Source organism: Pan paniscus, chromosome 18, assembly GCF_029289425.2.
Source record: "Pan paniscus chromosome 18, NHGRI_mPanPan1-v2.0_pri, whole genome shotgun sequence".
NCBI lineage: Eukaryota > Metazoa > Chordata > Mammalia > Primates > Hominidae > Pan > Pan paniscus.
In genome coordinates, this window is record NC_073267.2 from 91,587,505 (window position 1) to 91,606,753 (window position 19,249).

Consider the following 19,249-nt stretch of genomic DNA (forward strand, 5'->3'; position numbering starts at 1 on the left):
AGACAAACTAGCAAACTCAAAGAACAAGAATACATATGCATGCAGTGCTGCTTCAGATGGAAGTCAGAAAAGTGTGTGATCAAATGAAAGGCTGTTGTTGAAAGGGAAGTCTGCATTTACTCTTCTGCCATTGCTCAGACTACCTCAACTCCTTGCTGACATTCCTAGGAATTGTGGTCCCAGCTGGCTTCTATAGCTGTGTGACCTTTGCCTTTTCCAAACGAGTGGGCACCCTGCAGGCCACTTCCTCTGGGTTTCAGTGCCCAGCTTATCAGGAGGCTGCATGAACATCTATTTCTAGCTGGGCGGGAAATAGGACGGGTCCTGGCAGAAGGCGGAGCCCAGAGGTGGCTGGTAGAATCCCCTGGGAGGAGTAAGGGATGCTCTCTGCAGGGACCCCCGTGTCGTGGGTGCCATGGCAAAGCATGAACAACAGGCGGTGCCTAGGGAGCCTGAACCAAGGTTGGGAGTGTGGTTTCCTTCTCAGTTCCCTTTCCGTCTTCCTGATTATGACAAGAACATCTGTGTGGTACCAACATGTCTTTTTTTTTTTTTTTCCTCCTTGATGCTGTGCATTTTTTTCCATTGGAATTTTTGTTGAGATAATTGAAGAATCACATAAAGTTGTAAGAAATGATACAGAGAGATCTCATGTGGACGTTACCCAGTTATCCCCAATGGTAATGTCTTGCAAACCTGTAGTGCAGTATCACAGCCAGGATATTAACATTCACAACATTCATAGAACCCACTACCAGTCTTATTCAGATTTTCCCCCGTTTTCCTTGTACTTGTGTGTATTTAGTTATGTACAATTTGGTCACATGCATAGCATCCTGTATCTATCATCATAGTCAAGAGACTGAAGCAATGTAACGATTTCTTACACCAACTCCATTTCCAAAATTTTAACATGTCTCTCTTTGAAAGATACTAATTTTTTTTTTTGAGGCGGAGTCTGGCTCTGTTGCCCAGGCTACAGTGCGCTGGCTTGATCTTGGCTCACTGCAACCTCTGCCTCCTGGGTTCAAGTGATTCTTTTGCCTCAACCTCCCAGCTTTCCAAGCACCTGGGACTGTAGGCACCCGCCACCATGCCTCGCTAATGTTTATATTTTTAGTAGAGATGGGGTTTTACCATGTTTCCCAGGCAGGTTTTGAGCTCCTGGCCTCATGTGATCGGCCTGCCTTGGCCTCCCAAAGTGCTGGGATTACAGGCATGAGCCGCCGTTGCCAGCCTGAAAGATATGAAATGTCTTTATTAAAATATAACTTGCAGACATAAAAAAGAATGAGTTCATGTCCTTTGCAGGGACATGGATGAAGCTGGAAACCATCATTCTCAGCAAACTAACACAGGAACAGAAAACCAAATGCCACATGTTCTCACTCATCAGTGGGAGTTGAACAATGAGAACACATGGACAGAGGGAGGGGAACATCACACACCAGGGCCTGTCAGGGGGTGGGGGCAAGGGGAGGGAGAGCGTTAGGACAAATACCTAATGCATGCAGGGTTTAAAACCTAGATGACAGGTTGATAGGTGCAGCAAGCCACCATGGCACATGTATGCCTATGTAACGAACCTGCACGTTCCGCACATGTATCCCAGAACTTAAAGTAAAATTAAATATATATATATATATATATATGTAAATAACATAGATGTGGTAAAATGCACACGTGGTGCATGTAAGGCTCAAGGCTTTAAGCATGGGTCCACCTCTGTGGCCATTCCTCGGGTCCCGGTGACCCAGTCCTCTCTTTAGGTGACACCACTCTGACCCCATCAGTGAGTCTTGCATGGCTAATTGGCTTTGTGCCTCTCTTAAAGGCTTCTTATTTCCCTTTATGACTCACAGAACCAAGCCGAGGGTTTTGCTTCCAGCAGACAACTATTTCTAGGTAGAATTTAATAATATTGTCACGTTTCCACTGATTTTATTATTTTGCAGTTCCTATTGTATACGGTGAGTGTTACTGGTTTTCTTTTTGCCAAAAACATAAAATCACTCTTAACATACATCAATTCAGGTGAAAACGGTGAGTTGATTTAAAGAATACTATCACATAAATAGTATCAGCAGTAGGCGATACAACAAACCTTATAAGATTGATAAACAAGTGTTTGCAGTTTGAGAAATAATGTCATATGGCTCCAAACCACCCCCCAAAACTGGTCAATCCATGTGTGAGGAAAAAAAAAAATCTCTATATAGTCTTCGTATAATGAGAGTTTTCTGTGTAATTTTGATACACAGTACTGGTTTAAAGAAGAGCAGAATTAGCCTATTAAAATATTAATAGGCTGTATATAAAGTAATGAGCCCTTCCTTTATTGTCTTAATAATTTTTGTTATATTTGCGTACCATGAGTACTATTTTATATCTAATACTTATTTTAATATTGATTCACTGTTTTTAAACTTAATTTTATACAGAAAAGAAACTTGATTTCATAGTTTAGAGGTGCCAGGTATGTATTTTTTCAATATATTTTAAAATATACTACAGTTAAGACATAACAAAGGGTGGGCACCATTTAAATTTAATTTCCAGCAGGAGGGTGAAAACACCAAGTTTAAATGGCACCAAAATGATGAACATTTAGGCTGGGCATGGTGGCTCATGCCTGTAATCCCAACACTTGGGGGAACCAAAATGGGAGGATCACTTGAGGCCAGGGATTTGAGACCAGCCTAGGCAACATAGTGAGACCTTGTCTCTACTAAAAAGAGAAAACTTAGCCAGGTGTGATGGTGCATGCCTGTAGTCCCAGTCACCTGGCTTTGGGAGGCTGAGGCAGGAGGGTCCCTTGAGCCTAGGAGTTCAAGGATGCAGTGAGCTGTGATTGTGCCACTGCACTCCAGCCTGGGTGACAGGGCATGACCTTGTCTCCAAAAAAACTTAAAGAATTATTTGATGGCCCATGCTGGGGGTGTTAGTGGTGAGCACATAAAGCTCCTCATTTTCTCATTGTCTCCTGAGTTTGGAAGTGATTGAGAAATGAAACATCGGCAATCAACGAAGGGCGATGAGATGGCTGCCTGGAGAGCACGCTTAGAATTGAGCCCTGACAGCTGGCCCCTGACCTGCCCACCCTGTCATGGCCTGGGTGGATGCCTGTAGGTGTCTCAGAGCAGCAGTCCCGGACTTTTTTGGCACCAGGGGCTGGTTTTGTGGAAGATAACTTTTCCGTGGGCCAGATTGGCCTGGGGGGACAGTGTGAGGATGATTCAAGGGCATTACACTGATTGTGTACTTCATTTATATTATGATTACATTGTAATATATAATGAAATAATTACACAACTCACCGTAATGTAGAATCAGTGGGAGACCTGAGCTTGTTTTCCTGCAACTAGACAGTTCTATCTGGGAGTGATGGGAGACAGTGACAGATCATCAGGCATTAGATTCTCATAAGGAGTGTGCCACCTGGGTCCCTCACATGTGCAGTTCACAATAAGGTTTGTGCTCCTATGAGAATCTAACGCCGCTGATGATCTGACGGGAGGTGGAGCTCAGGCAGTAACATTCGCTAGACGCCTGCTCACCTCCTGCTGTGCGGCTCGATTCCTAACGGGCCACAGGCAGGTGCCAGTTTATGGCCTGGGGATTGGGGACCCCTGTCTTGGAGGCAGCTCCCTTCCGAGTGGCAAGGAACAGGGCAGGGCACGTGGTCCCTTGGGGGTGGATCCAGCTAGAACAAGACGAAGAGGCTGAGTATCCTCAGTTCCCTTTTCCAGGGAGTGGTCCCTTCCTCCCTTGGGGAGGGGGAGTCCCAGAGGGGAGAGAAGCACCAGTTTCCCCAGCATCACTGAAAACTCTTATCTATTGAATAGTTCTGCATGAATATGAAGCATTAGAATCACAGACCTAATTATTTGAGCATAATGATCTGGGAAGAATCTCTTCACATGGAAGCAGGACACTGGTTCTCCCCTCTGCTGTCAGCTCAGCCGCAACAACTCTGTTGTTTATTATCTTTTTAACAAAGAAGATAAGGGCAGGCCCACCCCCTATCTGCAGGCCAAAAAGTAAACTTTATATATTTATTTATTTATTTATTGAGATAGAGTCTCACTGAGTCGCCTAGGCTGGAGTGCAGTGGCATGATCTTGGCTCACTTCAACCTCCGTCTCCTGGGCTCAAGCCGTTCTTCTCAGCCTCCTGAGTAGCTGGGATTACAGGCACCCAGGCGCTCACTACCACGCCCAGCTAATTTTTGTATTTTCAGTAGAGACAGCGTTTCATCATGTTGGCCAGGCTGGTTTCAAACTCCTGACCTCAAGTGATCTGCCCACTTTGGCCTCCCAAGGTGCTGGGATTACAGGCATGAACCACTGCGCCCGGCTGTAAACTTTACCTTTTGGAAAGTTTTTTTTTCAGATATATCTCTATGGGGTGTATGTTCTTTTTCCATTTTATAGATGAGAAAATAGACAGTAAGCCAGAATAGAGGCTTCTTCATACAGCCAGGAGAGAAAGAGCTGGATTTAATTCATGCCTGCTAGATCCTGCTAGAGCTGGGCTCTTTCTGCTCTACTGTGTGTGCCTCGGAAGCCCCTTTTGTCATTACATGTTCTTCTGCTGTGTATCTCGCCTATTCCCCCAGCTGCCATGTCAGACGCTGCTACATGTGTGAAGTAACCTAACACCTTTGGTTTTTCTTAAAGCAGGGTCCTTGGCTGAGGTCAATAAGCAACACTGGGGCTTTTTACTTAAAGTGAAACCACCAGCAGCTGGGAAGCTGGTGTTGCAAGGTGGTACAGAAAACCATTCAGACTAGTAGCTAAACTCACCTTGGTGGAGCCCTCCTGGGGCTACGTGGTTTTTATTTCATGTTATTTCATTTGGTTTGCATGACAACTCAATGATAAGCATCACTGCTTGTACAGAGGAGGAAACAGCAAAGAGAAGGGATGCAACGTGCCTGGTTCCTGTGCACCCCTGGGGAGCATAAGCCAGGATTTGAACAAAGGTCTTTGTACTCCAGAACTTCCTACAAAGGGAGGCTTTCTCCTCTTCTTCCCAGGTGAGCTCCAGTCTGCAGAACTCAGCCAGGATGCATGTGCTCAGAGAAGCCTTTCTTCCCCTTGCTGGGGAGGAGCCCCAGTGTGGACTCTGTTGCACTCCTGATGTGGATGGAGATGTGGATATTCACATATCATATGCCGGCCTGGACAGGGCCTGTCCTCCCTCCCAGACTCAGAGCCGTCTGAGGGCAGGACTGTGTCTGTCTCTGCAGTGTGGCATCCCTAGCGCTCAGCGTGGGGTTCTGTGACTGCCTGGTTGACTGAATAACTGAAAGTCGGAAAAGAGGGTGGGGTATGTGTGGGAAGGTGCCCAAGCCTTCTGTCTGTCTGTTTGCTCGCTTGAATATGTCTTGAGCTTCCAGAGAGAAATTTTGGTTAAGCTCATTGTCACGTGTGGTGCCCCTTGAGGTCATGTATGGGAATTGGGGAAAAAGCCATGTTCCTGGTGTCAGGGGTGGGAGGACGTTCCGGGGGTGCAGGGAGCCTGAGAGAGACAGAGAATCAGTAGCGGGAGGAGGAAGGGAATGGGAGCTTGAAGAACAGGGTCATGGCCTGGCCAGCACAGGGGTCGGTGGTGTAAAGCGGGGAGTGAGAGGAAGCTATGAGACGCATGGAGGGGCCAAAAATCCGCAAGGGTGTGCCAGAAGGTGATGGGTAGGCAGGGAGGGCTGAGGGAGGGTGGCTGGAGTGGGGTGCCGGCCTTTGAGGCTGACTCTAGGAGACTCAGTGTGTGGGGGTTTGTTTGCAGGGGGTGGGAGTGGAGGGATGGGTGGTGGGGGTGGGGTGGACCTGGGAAGACCCGAGGTGATGCTGGGAAGGGGGTGGGGTTGTGCAAAGATGAAGCCTCATTTCTGTGGCTGGGTTATCTCACTTTCTTCAAGCAGGAAACTCGGCCACTGAGCCCCACCATGCAAGAGTGCATGGCCTGAGGTCTGCTGACCACAGCCTACTTTGAGAATAAAGTGTTGTTTTAGTCACTATGAGCCCTTGGCGAAAATTTGAACCCATGCAGATAAAGCCCTCCTTGACCATCGTTTGCCCATCTCCTTCTCACTAGTAGTGCCTGTTGTCAGCAAGTTGGTGGAAATCTTTTGGTACCCTTTCTCACACCTTTACACTCATACGTGCACACTTACAAATAGGCACATTCCTTCTTAGCTGAATCCAGTACATTCCTGAAAACACACTGGAGAGGAACATTTTTGGATTGCAATATATTACATCATATTACACAGAGACAAGTGCTGATGCATTACCAACTGATTGAAACACCCCAGCCAATTTCCTTAGTATCACTTAACAACCTTAAGTACCTAAAATCAGCCTACCAATATTTTTCGCATGAATACAAAGCATCTACAGCAACAAGTACCCAGTTTTTGGGTGCTTTGATGAACTCATTGCTAAGCATGTTTGCAAAAAGTACATAGGATACTATACAGTAATGTTTCTGAATTAGGATATTCTTCTATCCTCCAACTACCTTGTACTGTAATGGAAAAAACAATGAAATGATCTGTTTAAAATACTAAAGATTCATTTAAATTGGACCCTGGTTGGTAGTTTGCTTGTCAGAAGCAAATGCTGGGATGAAAGAAAAACTCAATAGAATGGGCAGGATGCCAGGTTTGATGTGCCGTTTGTTGTGTGTCTAACTGCTTCTCTTCCATTGCAGACAGAGACGCCTTTCCTTTCCTTTTCTGTTTCTGTTTCCTTTTCCTTTTTCCTTTTTGTCTTTCTTTTGTTTTCTTTTTCTTTCTTTTTTTTGTTTTTTGAGAAGGCGTCTTGCTCTGTGGCCCAGGCTGGAGTGCAGTGGTGTGACGTCGGCTCACTGCAAGCTCTGCCTCCCGGGTTTATGCCATTCTCCTGCCTCAGCCTCCCAAGTAGCTGGGACTACAGGTGCCCGCCACCACACCTGGCTGATTTTTTTTTTTTTTTTGGTATTTTTAGTAGAGACGAGGTTTCACGTGTTAGCCAGGATGGTCTCTATCTCCTGACCTCGTGATCCACCCGCCTCAGCCTCCCAAAGTGCTGGGATTACAGGCGTGAGCCACCGTGCCCGGGCACCTTTTCATTTTTCTTTTCCTTTCTTTTCTTTCTTCTTTCGGATGGAGTTTCACTCTTGTTGCCCAGGCCGGAGTGCAGTGGTGTGATCTTGGCTCACTGCAACCTCTGCACCCCCACAACGGGTTCAAGTGATTCTCCTGCCTCAGACTTCTAGTAACTGGGATTACAGGTGCATGCCCCCATGCCTGGCTAATTTTTGTATTTTTGGTAGAGACAGGGTTTTGCCATGGTGGCCAGGCTGGTCTCAAACTCCCAACTTCAAGTGATCTGCTCGCCTAGGCCTCCCAAATCGCTGGGATTACCGGCGTGAGCCACTGTGCCTGGCCCACACCTTCACTGTCTTCATTGGCACCTAGGTGCTCGTGAACCTCGTACAGCAGGTCTATGATCTGGATTGTGCATTTTGCATAAAAAAAGAGTTAATAAGTTATAGTAGACATTCAGATAGTGAGAATTTGCATAGTGATGGACAATTGTATATAATATGTACATGTACACATGGGCATGTATGTGTGTACACACATGGATGCATGCATCTAGTCTCCTATTTACACAGGTCATCGAGGAGTTTTTGTCATGTCGGTACATAAGGATCTGCCTCCTTAATGTTCACAGCAAATAAATTGAGACACCATGTTCTTTCTTTCTTTTTTTTCTGAGACAGGGTCTTGCTCTCTTGCCAGGCTGGTGTGCAGAGTTGTGATTACAGCTCATTGCAGCCTCAAACTCCTGAGCTCAAGCAATTCTCCTGCCTCAACTTCTTGAGTAGCTGAGACTACCAGTATGCACCAGCACACTTGGCTAACTGCGTTTATTTTTCGTATTATTTTTTTAGAGATGGGGTATTGCTTTGTTGCCCAGGTTGTTCTTGAACTCTCTGGTTTCAAATGATCCTCCTACTTCAACCTCCCAAAGTGCTGGAATTATAGGCATGAGCCATTGTTCCCTGTCCCGTGTTATTTCTTATGCCTTATATGGGTCCAGGTTGATTCAGTTGCTAACAAGTACAGAGAAGCTTCTACATCTTTGTTTTTTTTCCCCTACATTTTTGTTTTGCCAGGTACTATTTTAATTGACAAACACACATGTACAGTCACACACTCATTTAATCCCCACAAGAGCACTGTGTGGTAAGTATCACTATCACTCCTGTTGTTCACATGAAGAAGCAGAGGCACAGAGAATTGAAGTTACTGTCCAAAGCTATCTGCTATAAGCTGGGGAGCTGGGACTCCAGGTTCCAGAGTCTGTCCACCTCATCAGTAGCGACACTGCTCCTCATGACTTGGATAGCTCCTGGGAACATGAATTTGCAGCCCCTGCACTAGAATCTTGTTCCCAGCCTCGGGTCAGAAAGGTGGCTTGAATGCACTGCGTTGAGCGCAGTGGGCCTGACCGCTCTCTGTGCAGCTCTGCACCCCTGTGGGTAGTGGGATCATCATTCACCAAGATGCCCCTGCCTGATGTAAGATCAAGGGGTGGAGATGTCAACAAAAATGCCCACCGACCCCCTCAGACTTTGCTGAATACCAGATAGAAAACCCTGGAGAGAGCTGCATATTCTTATGTGGCTTCTTAGAGTCACTTGCTTGACTATGAGTCAAAGTTCAAATGCTGGGTCTTGCACTTGTGGCTGGTGACCCTGGCCAAGGTTCTTCACTTCTCCACATCTCAGTTTCCTCATTTGTAAAATAGGGGCAGTCATGGTACCTGCCTCATAGTGTTCTCGTGAGGAACGATGAGTTAATACAGAGGATGCTGTTGTGCCCCACTCAGCTCCCATTACCAGGCTTGTGCTCCATTTCCCAGCTGGTAGGAGTGTTGGGTGTCGTGGCTCACAGGTGCCCCTTCTTCAGGGCACTGCTCTCACTAGAAGAAAGCTGCATCACCTAGGAGGTTGTAGTGGCTGTAAGCCAAGCCAATGACTGACTGGCAGGGAGGACAAGAAGGACTGGCCTCCCTTCCTTCAGGAGGACCTACTTTTCCAGTGTGATTCATGCTCCAGACATCCCCCCGACACTCCCTATACAATCAGGGTGAAGCCCATCCCTAAGGGGGACCACAGCCTTGTTTAGCTTTATTCTGCTCCCCATCCCACTCCTGCACTCTACCAGTAAACACTTGAGCAAGAATTCCTGACTCAGGCTCAACTTCCAGGGAACCAACCTATGATAACATGCAAAACATTAGCATTCTACCTAACACAGAGTAGGTGCTCTGTAAGAGTTTTGCTATATAGCATTTATTTTTATCCTCAAGGATGAGGCTACTGTATCTGTAAGACCCTTGAGGGCCAGGATCAAGTACATCCAGCAGAACATTTGGCTTATGGCTAATGCTTAAAAAGATCATGAGTAGATAGATCATGGATAGGAAGACTCAATATTTTCAAGATATCAGTTCTTCCTGGCTTCATCTATAGTTTCAACACAATCCCAACCAAAATCTAATAGAGATACAAGAAAAGGTTTTTTTCAATTCACATTCAATACAGCACAAAACACTTCACCTCAGAGAAAGGAAAAATCAAGGTGTGTTTTTTTTCTCTTTCTCTTTCCTCTGTACTCAACACATTTGACACCAGATGTGTATGGTTTTCCCCCCACACATCAAGCAAACAATTTTCCACTGGACACCGGTTTGGTGTCCTCTAGTTCAGTTCAATTCTGATACTATCTACCTGGAGCTAGAGTCAGATTCCACAGGTTGAAAGCTCAGTCCCTCAAGACTCTGTCCCATTTCAGGTGCCAGTCACAAGCCCAAGTTGTGGCCTATGCTTTTGACTGACTGGCTCTAAATTGGGGTTCCAATAACCCACTCCTTGGGTTTGATTAATTTGCTAGAATGGCTGACAGAACTAAGGGAAACATGTATACCAGTTTATTAAAATGATATTACAAAAGATAAAGATGATCAGCCTGATAGAAGAGATGCATAGGGCGAGGTATATGGGAAGGGGCATAGGGTTCCCATGTTCTCTCTGGGCATGCCACCTGCCAGAAACTTCCATGTGTTTAGCAACCAAGAAGCTCTCTAAGCCCTGTCATCTTGGGTTTTTATGAGAGCCTAATTACAAAGGCATGGTTGATTAAATCATTGGCCATTGGTGACCAACTCAATCTTTAGCCCCTTTCTCCTTCCTGGACGTTGGGGGTAGGGCTGAAAGTTCCAACCCTCTAATCACATCATTGGTTCCCCTGGCAGCCAACCTTCATCCTGAGGTATCTAGGAGCCCCCAGCCATACAAAAAGATACTTATCACTGGAGATTCCAAGGGTGTTAGGGGTTGTGTGCCAGAAAATGGGGTTGGAGACCAAATATATGCAGTCAGTCCTCTGTATTTGTGGATTCTGCGTCTGTGGATTTAAGCTATGGTCTATTGAAAATATTTGAAAAAATTGCATCTTACTGAACATGGACAAACTTTTTTGTTGTCATTATTCCCTGAGCAATACAGTATAATTATTTACATAACATTTACATTGTATTAGGTATTAAAAGTAATCTAGGGATTTAAGGTTTATGGAGGGATGCGCATAGGCTATATGCAAATTCTCTGCCATTTTTTATCAGAGGCTTGAGCATCTATTTGGATTTTGGTATCTGTGGAAGATCCTGGAACCTATCCCCAACAGTCACTGAGGGATGACTGTATATCTTATTAAAAGTCACAATATTACAAAATCCCAGCAAATTATTCTGTGGGTAGTGATTAAAGTGATTCCAAAGGTTATATGGAAAGGTGGAAGACATAGACTAGCAAACACAGTATTGTAGAACGAAATCAGAGGACTGCAAGACTTACTCTAACGTTCCAGTAATCAGTACAGGTGATGTTGGCAGAAGAATAGAAAGATTAGTAGAACAGGATCAAAAGCCCAGAAATAGACCCACACAAATATCATCAACTGATCTTTGACAAAGGGGCAGAGGCCACTCAGTGGAGAAAGGATAATCATTTCAGAAGTATGATGAATAAGCTAATACTTGTCTTGGGAAGAAGCAAGAGAGGGGTGTTCAGGATGATAAAGTCCTGGTTGATGAAGGCAGATGCCTGCAGCTCTTTCCTGGGGCAGGGCTGGCTTCCAAAGGGTGCTTGTTTGGGCCCTTTGGAAGGGGGTGTGCGGATGTGCAGGGCTGCTTGTATCATTAGAATGGCTGTTAGAATTTCATTCTTTCTTTCTTACCATGCTCTGTCTCTCTGCCTTTGTACATGTGTGTTTGCATTTCTCTCCCTCCTTGTCTGGGTAACCTGTGCTTTTCTGTACCTGGTCTCTCTATCCCTCTCTGTCTCCCTTGGTCTCCCTTGTCTCCTACTCTGTCCTTCTTCCTCTCTGTCCCCTGCTCTGCTCAATCATCAGTAGTTTGATCCCTCTTGAGGTCCCCATCTCTCTCTGTCCCTTTCCTCTTTCCAAGAACTACTTATTGGGCCCTGCTGTGTGCCAGCTACTCTGATAGGGGTGGAGCTCAGTGGTGAAGAAGGGTGCACAATCCCTGCGTGTATGGAGTTTACAGTCTAGGAAAGCAGGGCTGTGGATCCACAGATTCCATCTAATAAATATTTGCCTCTGTTGAGTGCTGTGGAAAAGAGGTGCTTGGTATAGTTCATAGCAGGCATTGGGAGGTTTTCTGAGTTTGATTTGATTGAGCTGAGACTGGAAGGGAGAGCTTGGCACTAACCAGACTAAGAACATTTTCAGTGGTGCCAATAGCACCACTAATGTCCTATGGTAGGAATGAGTGTGACCTATAAGAGATGCTTGGAGGGGCCTGTGTGGGTGGTGCAAGGGCTGGGAGGCAGATGCTTAGGCCACGTGGGGTTGGAGGGGTCATCACAGGGCTGTGGTTCTTAGTCCTTACAGCAATGGGTCGTCACGGGAAGGCTTGATCCCAAGGAGTGGCATGAGCCTGTTTGTATTTCATAAGGTGACTGTGGGGATAATGTACTGCTATAAGGAGACAAGTCAGGAAGCTGCCTCCATAGACAAGAGATAATGGCTTGGATTGTGGTGTTGGCCATGGAAATGGATAGACGTTGACAGATTCCAGAGCAATTTCAGAAGTAGAATTGTTAAAATCTGGCTATTGCTGGAAGACAATGTTACATTGTCTAAAAAAGTTTTTCTTTAGTTATGTATAATTTTTCTGTAAGGACAGATGCTCACCATAGGCCAGTTCAAAGATCCCCTCTTGGCTGGGCGTGGTAGCTTATGCGTGTAATCTCTGTACTTTGGAAGGCCGAGACAGGCGGATCACCTGAGGTCTGGAGTTCAAGACAAGCCTGACCTATATGGTGAAACCCTGTCTCTACTAGAAATACACATACACACACACAAATTTTCCAGATCTGGTGGCGGATGCCTGTAATCCCAGCTACTCGGGAGGCTGAGGCAGGAGAATCACTTGAACCCAGGAGGCGGAGGTTGCACTGAGCCGAGATTGTGCCACTGCACTCCAGCCTGGGCAACAAGAGCAAAACTCTGTCTCAAAAAAAAAAAAAAAAAAAAAAACACCAAAAAAATTCCCTCTTGAAGACATTTTACCAGGAAAGAGAATTGTTAGACTAGACAGAAAGAGAAAAGAATGTTTGCTTAAAGTCACTAGACTTTCACTGGCAGTCAACTGGGTGGGTGAATAACTAACTTTGGAAAACAAACCTTAATACCTTTCAAGTTTTTAGATAATTGCTAAAGCAGTTATATCAGCCATGTTGATTTCCTCTAAAAATGAATTCCAGTGCCTAGTGTCTTTAAAAAGTCAAAGGCACAAGAGAAAACAAAATTAAACAAGGAGACTCCTTAGGATTGAAGATGTAATGACATAACGAGATAAGATGTATGCATTTTATTTGTCTTCAAGTCTACTGTAAAAAGATTTGGAGAAAACTGGGGAAATTTAAATACAGATGAGGTGTTAGGTTATGTTATGTAATTATCATCAGTTTTGTTAGGTGTAAGGTTTTATGGTTCTATAAGAAAGTGTGCTCATTTTTTTGAGATAAATTAAGTATTTTGGGGTGCAACATCTTGAAGTCTCTAAAAGTACTCAAGCTTCCCCCAAATAAATGAAACAAACAAACAAAAAAAATTTCAGTGCATGAAAAGGATCTTTCTGTTTGTTTGTTTTTGAGGAGTGAAGATAAAGAGAAGAGATAAGGAAGACTCAGATTTCTGGTTTGGGTGAAGAGTGGCGACATGTCCATCTTTTACTGACCGTGCGTTCTTGGGCTCTCAGTGTGATAGAAATTGACAAGAGGTCCAAAGAGTTTTCCCAGACAAGGCTTTATTGGAGCTTATGCCCAGGCATAAGAGAAGGAGCACAAGAGAAAGAGAATTCTCTTCCTGGCTCCCCGAAGACAGTCAGAAGAGGAATTTTAAAGGGGCTAAAGTAGGCAGGGAGTGATATTTAAGCATGTAGAGGCGGGGAACTTCTGGCACCTGCACAGTATAACAACATAGAGAGCTTCTTCCTGTGTTGCATATCTCATTAGCGTGTTAAATCCCCACCCCTAGGCATGATGTTTAGTATTATAATGCAGCCAAGGTGGAGGACTGGTCATTCTTCAGATCTCCTGCACATGCGGGCAATAGGGTTAACTCCCTTGAGTAAGATTTAAGATGGGAGCCGCTTATTTTTGTTTCCTCGAGGTCTGCAATCAGTGGGAATGGCCCTTTGAACAAGATTTATAGTGCAAGGTCTGGATGGGGTCCCCACTTGTTATGGGTCCCCCCAGCCAGCTTGTAGTAGAAGTCCTCAGTGGGGTGTGACGGGGGATGAGTCCTTTCTCTACTCTCTCTCACCTTCATCCCTAATACTCTACCCCGCAAGGTTTAGAGATACCACCCCCCTAATAATAGGGCCACCCATAATTGAGAAGAGATTTTAGTTACTTTTTATTTTGAAATAATTTTAGACTCATGTGGATGTGGCAAAAATAGTACAGTTTCTGTGAACCATTCATTTAGCTGCTCCAGTGATAACATCTTTCATAACCATAGTTATCAAAACCTGGACATGGTCGCTGGTGCAGTGCTATTAATGAAACTGCAGATCTTAATTGGTTTTCACCATTTTTTACATACACTCAGTTTTCTTGTTATTTTGTATTTGTTTTGATGTGTAATTCTACGAAATCTTGTCACACGTATAGGTGGGTATGTCTACCACCGTACATGCACAGGATGTAGGTGACATGCTGTTTTTTTAGTCTTTTCACATGGCCTTTTTGTTGTTGTTGTTGTTGTTGAGACGAAGTCTGACTCTGTCACCCAGGCTGGAGTGCAGTGGCGTGGTCTCGGCTCCCTGCAACCTCCGCCTCCCGAGTTCAAGCAATTCTTCTGCCTCATCCTCCCAAGTAGCTGGTACAACTGGCCTGTGCCACCAAGCCCAGCTACTTTTTGTATTCTTAGTAGAGATGGGGTTTCACCTTGTTGGCCAGGCTGGTCTCGAATTCCTGACCTCAAGTGATCTGCCCCCTTTGGCCTCCCAAAGTGCTGGGATTACAGGCGTGGGCCACCAGTGCCCGGCTTGTTTTCACATGGCTTTTGCCCACTGAGCTGTTTCTAATTGAGCTAGACCCACGGTAAGAACTCAGAAAGCTTTGAGTGCATCCCATCCCCTCTCCTCTAACTTAATTCTCTGCTCTCCTCCTCTAGCTCCCATTGTTGCCTGTGAATGGCCACGAACTTTTCCTGTGTTTCACTATGACTCTAAGATGCCTTTGCTCACCTCTGTGGACTTCGTTCTGTCCTCTTCCTTAATTCCAGGCCACAGCCACCTCTTCTTGCTGCAAAGCTGAGATCTCCTTTCTCACCCTCATCTCCAGGAGTGCTGGAGTTCAAAGGTACACCAGGGTTTGATAACACTTTCTTCCGTGGTAGACAAGGTGGTCCCTGCCACTCCGAGGCTCATGTTTTACCAGCTTGGGAGCAGCCGTGGAGGGGAGGTTTTACCAGTAGTCCTGGCCAAATAAGTCCCAGGAGGATGCTGATGGTGCAGCTGGGCCATGTGTCTGTCCCCGAACCAGTCACTGAGCCAGGGCACTTGGGTCATTCCCTGGCCCCTGCTGTCCCCTTCAGCTTATGGTTGAAGGTGGTGGGAGTGAATCAGCTCTATCTAAAGCACTTGGAATGGGTGCATCCCATGAAAAGATTTTTGTTGTTGTTGTTTTTCAGAAGAAAGGGAAAGAAGGGACTGGTTGAGCTCGTTGAGCTTGTGTCTCTGTGCCAGTCCAGAGTTCACTGGTCATCTTGTAGGGGGAAGGAGGAGTCACCTTTGAGTCAGTCAGGTTGCTATCCTTGCCTGGTAGGTTTTGACCAGGAGTAGATGGAGTCACATGGCAGCAGAAGTTGCAGAACGGAAGGATTTCTTACTTGTTTCTGTTATCTATTGCTATACAGCAAACTATCCCAGTGTTTAGTGGCTTAAGACAACAATCATTTTATTTATTGCACATATTTGTACAATCTGGGCATGGGTGGGGACTGGGAGAGCTTGTCTGTGTTCCACATGTTGTCAGCTGGGGCAGCTCACTGGGGCCAGAGGATCCACTTCTAAGATGGTCCAGTGCTCTGTGGCTATTGGCTGGGGGCTCAGCTGGGCTGTTGGCTGAGGGCATTGATTCTTCTTCCATGGCCTCTCCATAGGGCTAACTTGGGCTTCTTACAGCATGGTGGTCTCCAGGTAGTGTGACTTCTTACACAGAGGCTGGCTTCTCCCAGAGCACAAAATGGAAGGTACCAGGCCTTCTTAAGTATTAGGCCCCAGGTTGGGCCCGCTGGCTCACGCCTGTAATCCTAGCACTTTGGGAGGCTGAGGTGGGCAGATCACTTGAGGTCAGGAGTTCAAGACCAGCCTGGCCAACATGATGAAACCCCATCTCTACTAAAAATACAAAAACTAGCCGGGCATGGTGGCATATGCCTGTAATCCCAGCTACTCCTGAGGCTGAGGCAGGATAATTGCTTGAACCTGGGAGGCAGAGGTTGCAGTGAGCTGAGATCATGCCACTGCACTCCAGACTGGGTGACAGAGTGAGATCCTGTCTCAAAACAAACAAACAAACAAACAAAACGATTAGACCCTGAACTGGTACAGCATCATTTATGCCAGCGTGCCAGTGCTCCCAACCTTTTTGGTACCAGTGACCAGTTTCGTAGAAGACAGTTTTTCCACAGATGGTGGGGGCAGTGGGGGTATTGCTTTAGGATAAAAGTGTTCTACTTCAGATCATCAGGCATTAGATTCCAATAAGGACCACACAACCTGGATCCCTCGCATGCGCAGTTCACCATAGGGTTTGCGCCCCTATGAGAATCTGATGCCGCTGCTGATCTGACAGTTGGTGGAGCTCAGATAATAGTGCTTACTTGCCGGTACCGCTCCATGGCCTGGGGGTTGGGGAATCTCTGATTTATACTACATTTTATTGGTTAAAACAGGTCACAGAGACAACCTGGATTGAAGGGCAGCTGGCTATATAAGGCATAAATACTGGAGGCTGTGGCCCATTAGTAACAGTCCATTACTCTGGACTGTTACCAGAGTGATGGTTTACCACTCTCTTCTCATAGGCCCTGTGATATCCAGAACCCCTGTGACCATCCCCAACGCTGGGGTTGGCCTCTTATTATTATTTTTAATTTGAATCGGTTACTCAGTGCCTTCATTTCCTCTTCCCCCTTTAATTGAGCCACAGAGCATTTGTAGCTTTTGGGACTCAAGGGAAAAGGTCATCAAGGTCAAGGTCAACCGGACAGTTGGAACTTTTAGGCTGCCTAGAGTGATCTCTAGTGAGCATCAATTTGGTCTCTTGTTTTTTTTTTGGTAGAATAGTCTGTGCTTATTTCCTGAAATCTCAGATGCATTACAAAAATTAATTGTCCTAGTTTAAAATGTGTCTATCTGAGAAACAGGGTGAGCGGAAACCCCAAACTCTTCAGACTCCAGGGGTTTGTGGGGTGGCAGCAAATGCCCGGGTAGGGTCTTAGCCCTTTGTCCATTTCCAGAAGGAGGGGGCACTGAGTCCAGACGCAGAGATAGCTTTGAGGGATCCTGTTGGGGAAGGAAGGAGCCAGGCTGTGCCTGGGCTGCAGTTGTGTGGCTGCATCCTCAGGTGGAGGGAACTCCAGCTTCTAATGGGCTCATGTTAATTTCATTTTAGTGGATATCATGGAAATAAAAGAAATCCGCCCAGGGAAGAACTCCAAAGATTTCGAGCGAGCAAAAGCAGTTCGCCAGAAAGAAGACTGCTGCTTCACTATCCTGTATGGCACTCAGTTCGTCCTCAGCACGCTCAGCTTGGCGGGTAGGTGCATGTTTCTGTGCCTTTCTCCTTCCCTGTGCCTTAGTCTCTTCCTGAAGAAGTTCGCTAGTAGCAGAATGCTCACCCCTGCCTGCTCACTGATGTGTATTTGGGGTCATGGTTTTGAATCCCAGCCCTGCCCCTTTCTAGCTATGTGTCTTTAGGTGAGTGACTTAACCTCTCTGAGCTGCAGTTTGCTCAGCTGTGAAATGGGGAGAATAATAATGCCTATTTCATGGGGGTATTGTGAGGAGTATGTTAAGTGTCTCTCTGGCTCATGCTGAGAGCTGAATAAGTGATGATTAGATAGTTTTAACACTGAAGGCCAGGCTCTGTTGGATGAAAAATGTAGGCTGGGCTCATCCCTGTAATCCCAGCACTTTGGGAGGCTGAGGTGGGCAGATCACTTGAGGTCAGGAGTTTGAGACCAGCATGGCCAACATGGTGAAATCCCGTCTCTACTAAAAATACAAAAACTAGCTGGGTGTGGTGGTGTGCACCTGTAGTCACAGCTATTTGAAAGGCTGAGGCACAAGAATTGCTTGAACCAGTGAGCCAAGATTGCATCACTCCCCTATAGTCTGGGTGACAGAGCAAGACTCTGTCTCAAAAAAAAAAAAAAAAAAAAAGAAAAAGAAAAATGTAACCTGTTTTCCTCCAGCAGATGTGGCTCAGCAAATCTGATTGATCTGAAGGAACTGTCCTGAGATTGTCTATTGCACACACACATACACTTTCCTCACTTTACTCAGGGGCAGAAGCTTGTAGCTACTTTCAAGTTCAGTCCTAGAATTTATTGACTTAGAAGTATATGTATATTAATTAAGAAAATAAATACGATTAAAATAGACCAAAGTGGGTGAGGCAGCTCTCAAAGTTAAGCAATATAGGGACATTTACTTTTGGGTCAAATAACTTATTAATTTCTCATTCATTCTTTTTCTACATGTCTTTTGAGCCTATGCTCTGTGTTAGGTTGTGGACATGCCAGTGAGCCAGGAAGATGAATGGGACCTGGTGCCGCCTTTGAGAAGCTCTCAGTTGACTTGGGGAGACAGATGTGTGCACTGGGATAAGACCTAGTGCAAGCATGATACAGTGTGCTGTGAATGTTTAATTCCAGGGAAGCTTGGCAGAGAAGGTGACTTTTACATTGGGTTTTGAGGCTTCAGTAGGAGTTTGGAGGAAACAGAGGGAGGGTGCTCCAGGGAAAGGCTGTGGTGTGTGCCAGGGCTTGGAGGAGGGAAATAGCATGTCGGATGTAGGAAATGAGGAGCGAATGTCTGATTGATGATATGGAGGGGGAGTTGGTAGAGATGGGGTAGGAGGGCAAGGCCCGTGGCGGTGAAGCTTCACACCTCTGTCTGTCTCCTTAGCCCCACCTGCAGGCTGAGCCCTGACCCCCTGTTCTTAACTTGGTAAGGAGACCAGAAGAACCTGGGTCTTGGAAGCCAGGATGTGAACTTTGATATATATCCCACTCTGGGTCCCTCTTCCGGAACCCTAAATTCAAGGTCAGCACAGTGATGGTCAAGATTTTGATTCACATTCCATCTTCTCACTTACTGGCTCTGAGACAAACTCAGCCCTTCAGAGCCTCAGTTTCCTCCGCATCTGTGTGGGAAGATGAGAGCAGCAGTCTCTGCCATGGGTGTACGGACTGATAAAGTACCTGGTGCTTAAGGAGAGGCTTCAGAGTTCCATGAGGTGTTTGCACTGTTAGCTTCATTTTACAGGTGAGATGAGGCACAGAGTAGGGTTAAGTAACCTCCTGAATGTCACACAGCCCTGAAGTGGTGCAGTGGGACTTGAGCTATGATCTTCCTTTTGCCAGATGCCA

At 45.9% G+C, this 19,249-nt stretch overlaps 1 protein-coding gene across 3 annotated transcripts in view; it reads left to right on the forward strand.

Moving 5' to 3' along the window:
- Nucleotides 1-19,249, forward strand: part of PLCG2 (phospholipase C gamma 2) — a 212,438-nt gene that overhangs the window by 92,215 nt on the left and 100,974 nt on the right. For all 3 annotated transcript variants that reach the window (XM_055100814.2, XM_034940799.4, XM_034940800.3), the window contains exon 3: nucleotides 17,269-17,412. In XM_055100814.2, the coding sequence (XP_054956789.1) occupies nucleotides 17,269-17,412 (144 nt within the window). The remainder of the gene's footprint in view (nucleotides 1-17,268; nucleotides 17,413-19,249) is intronic.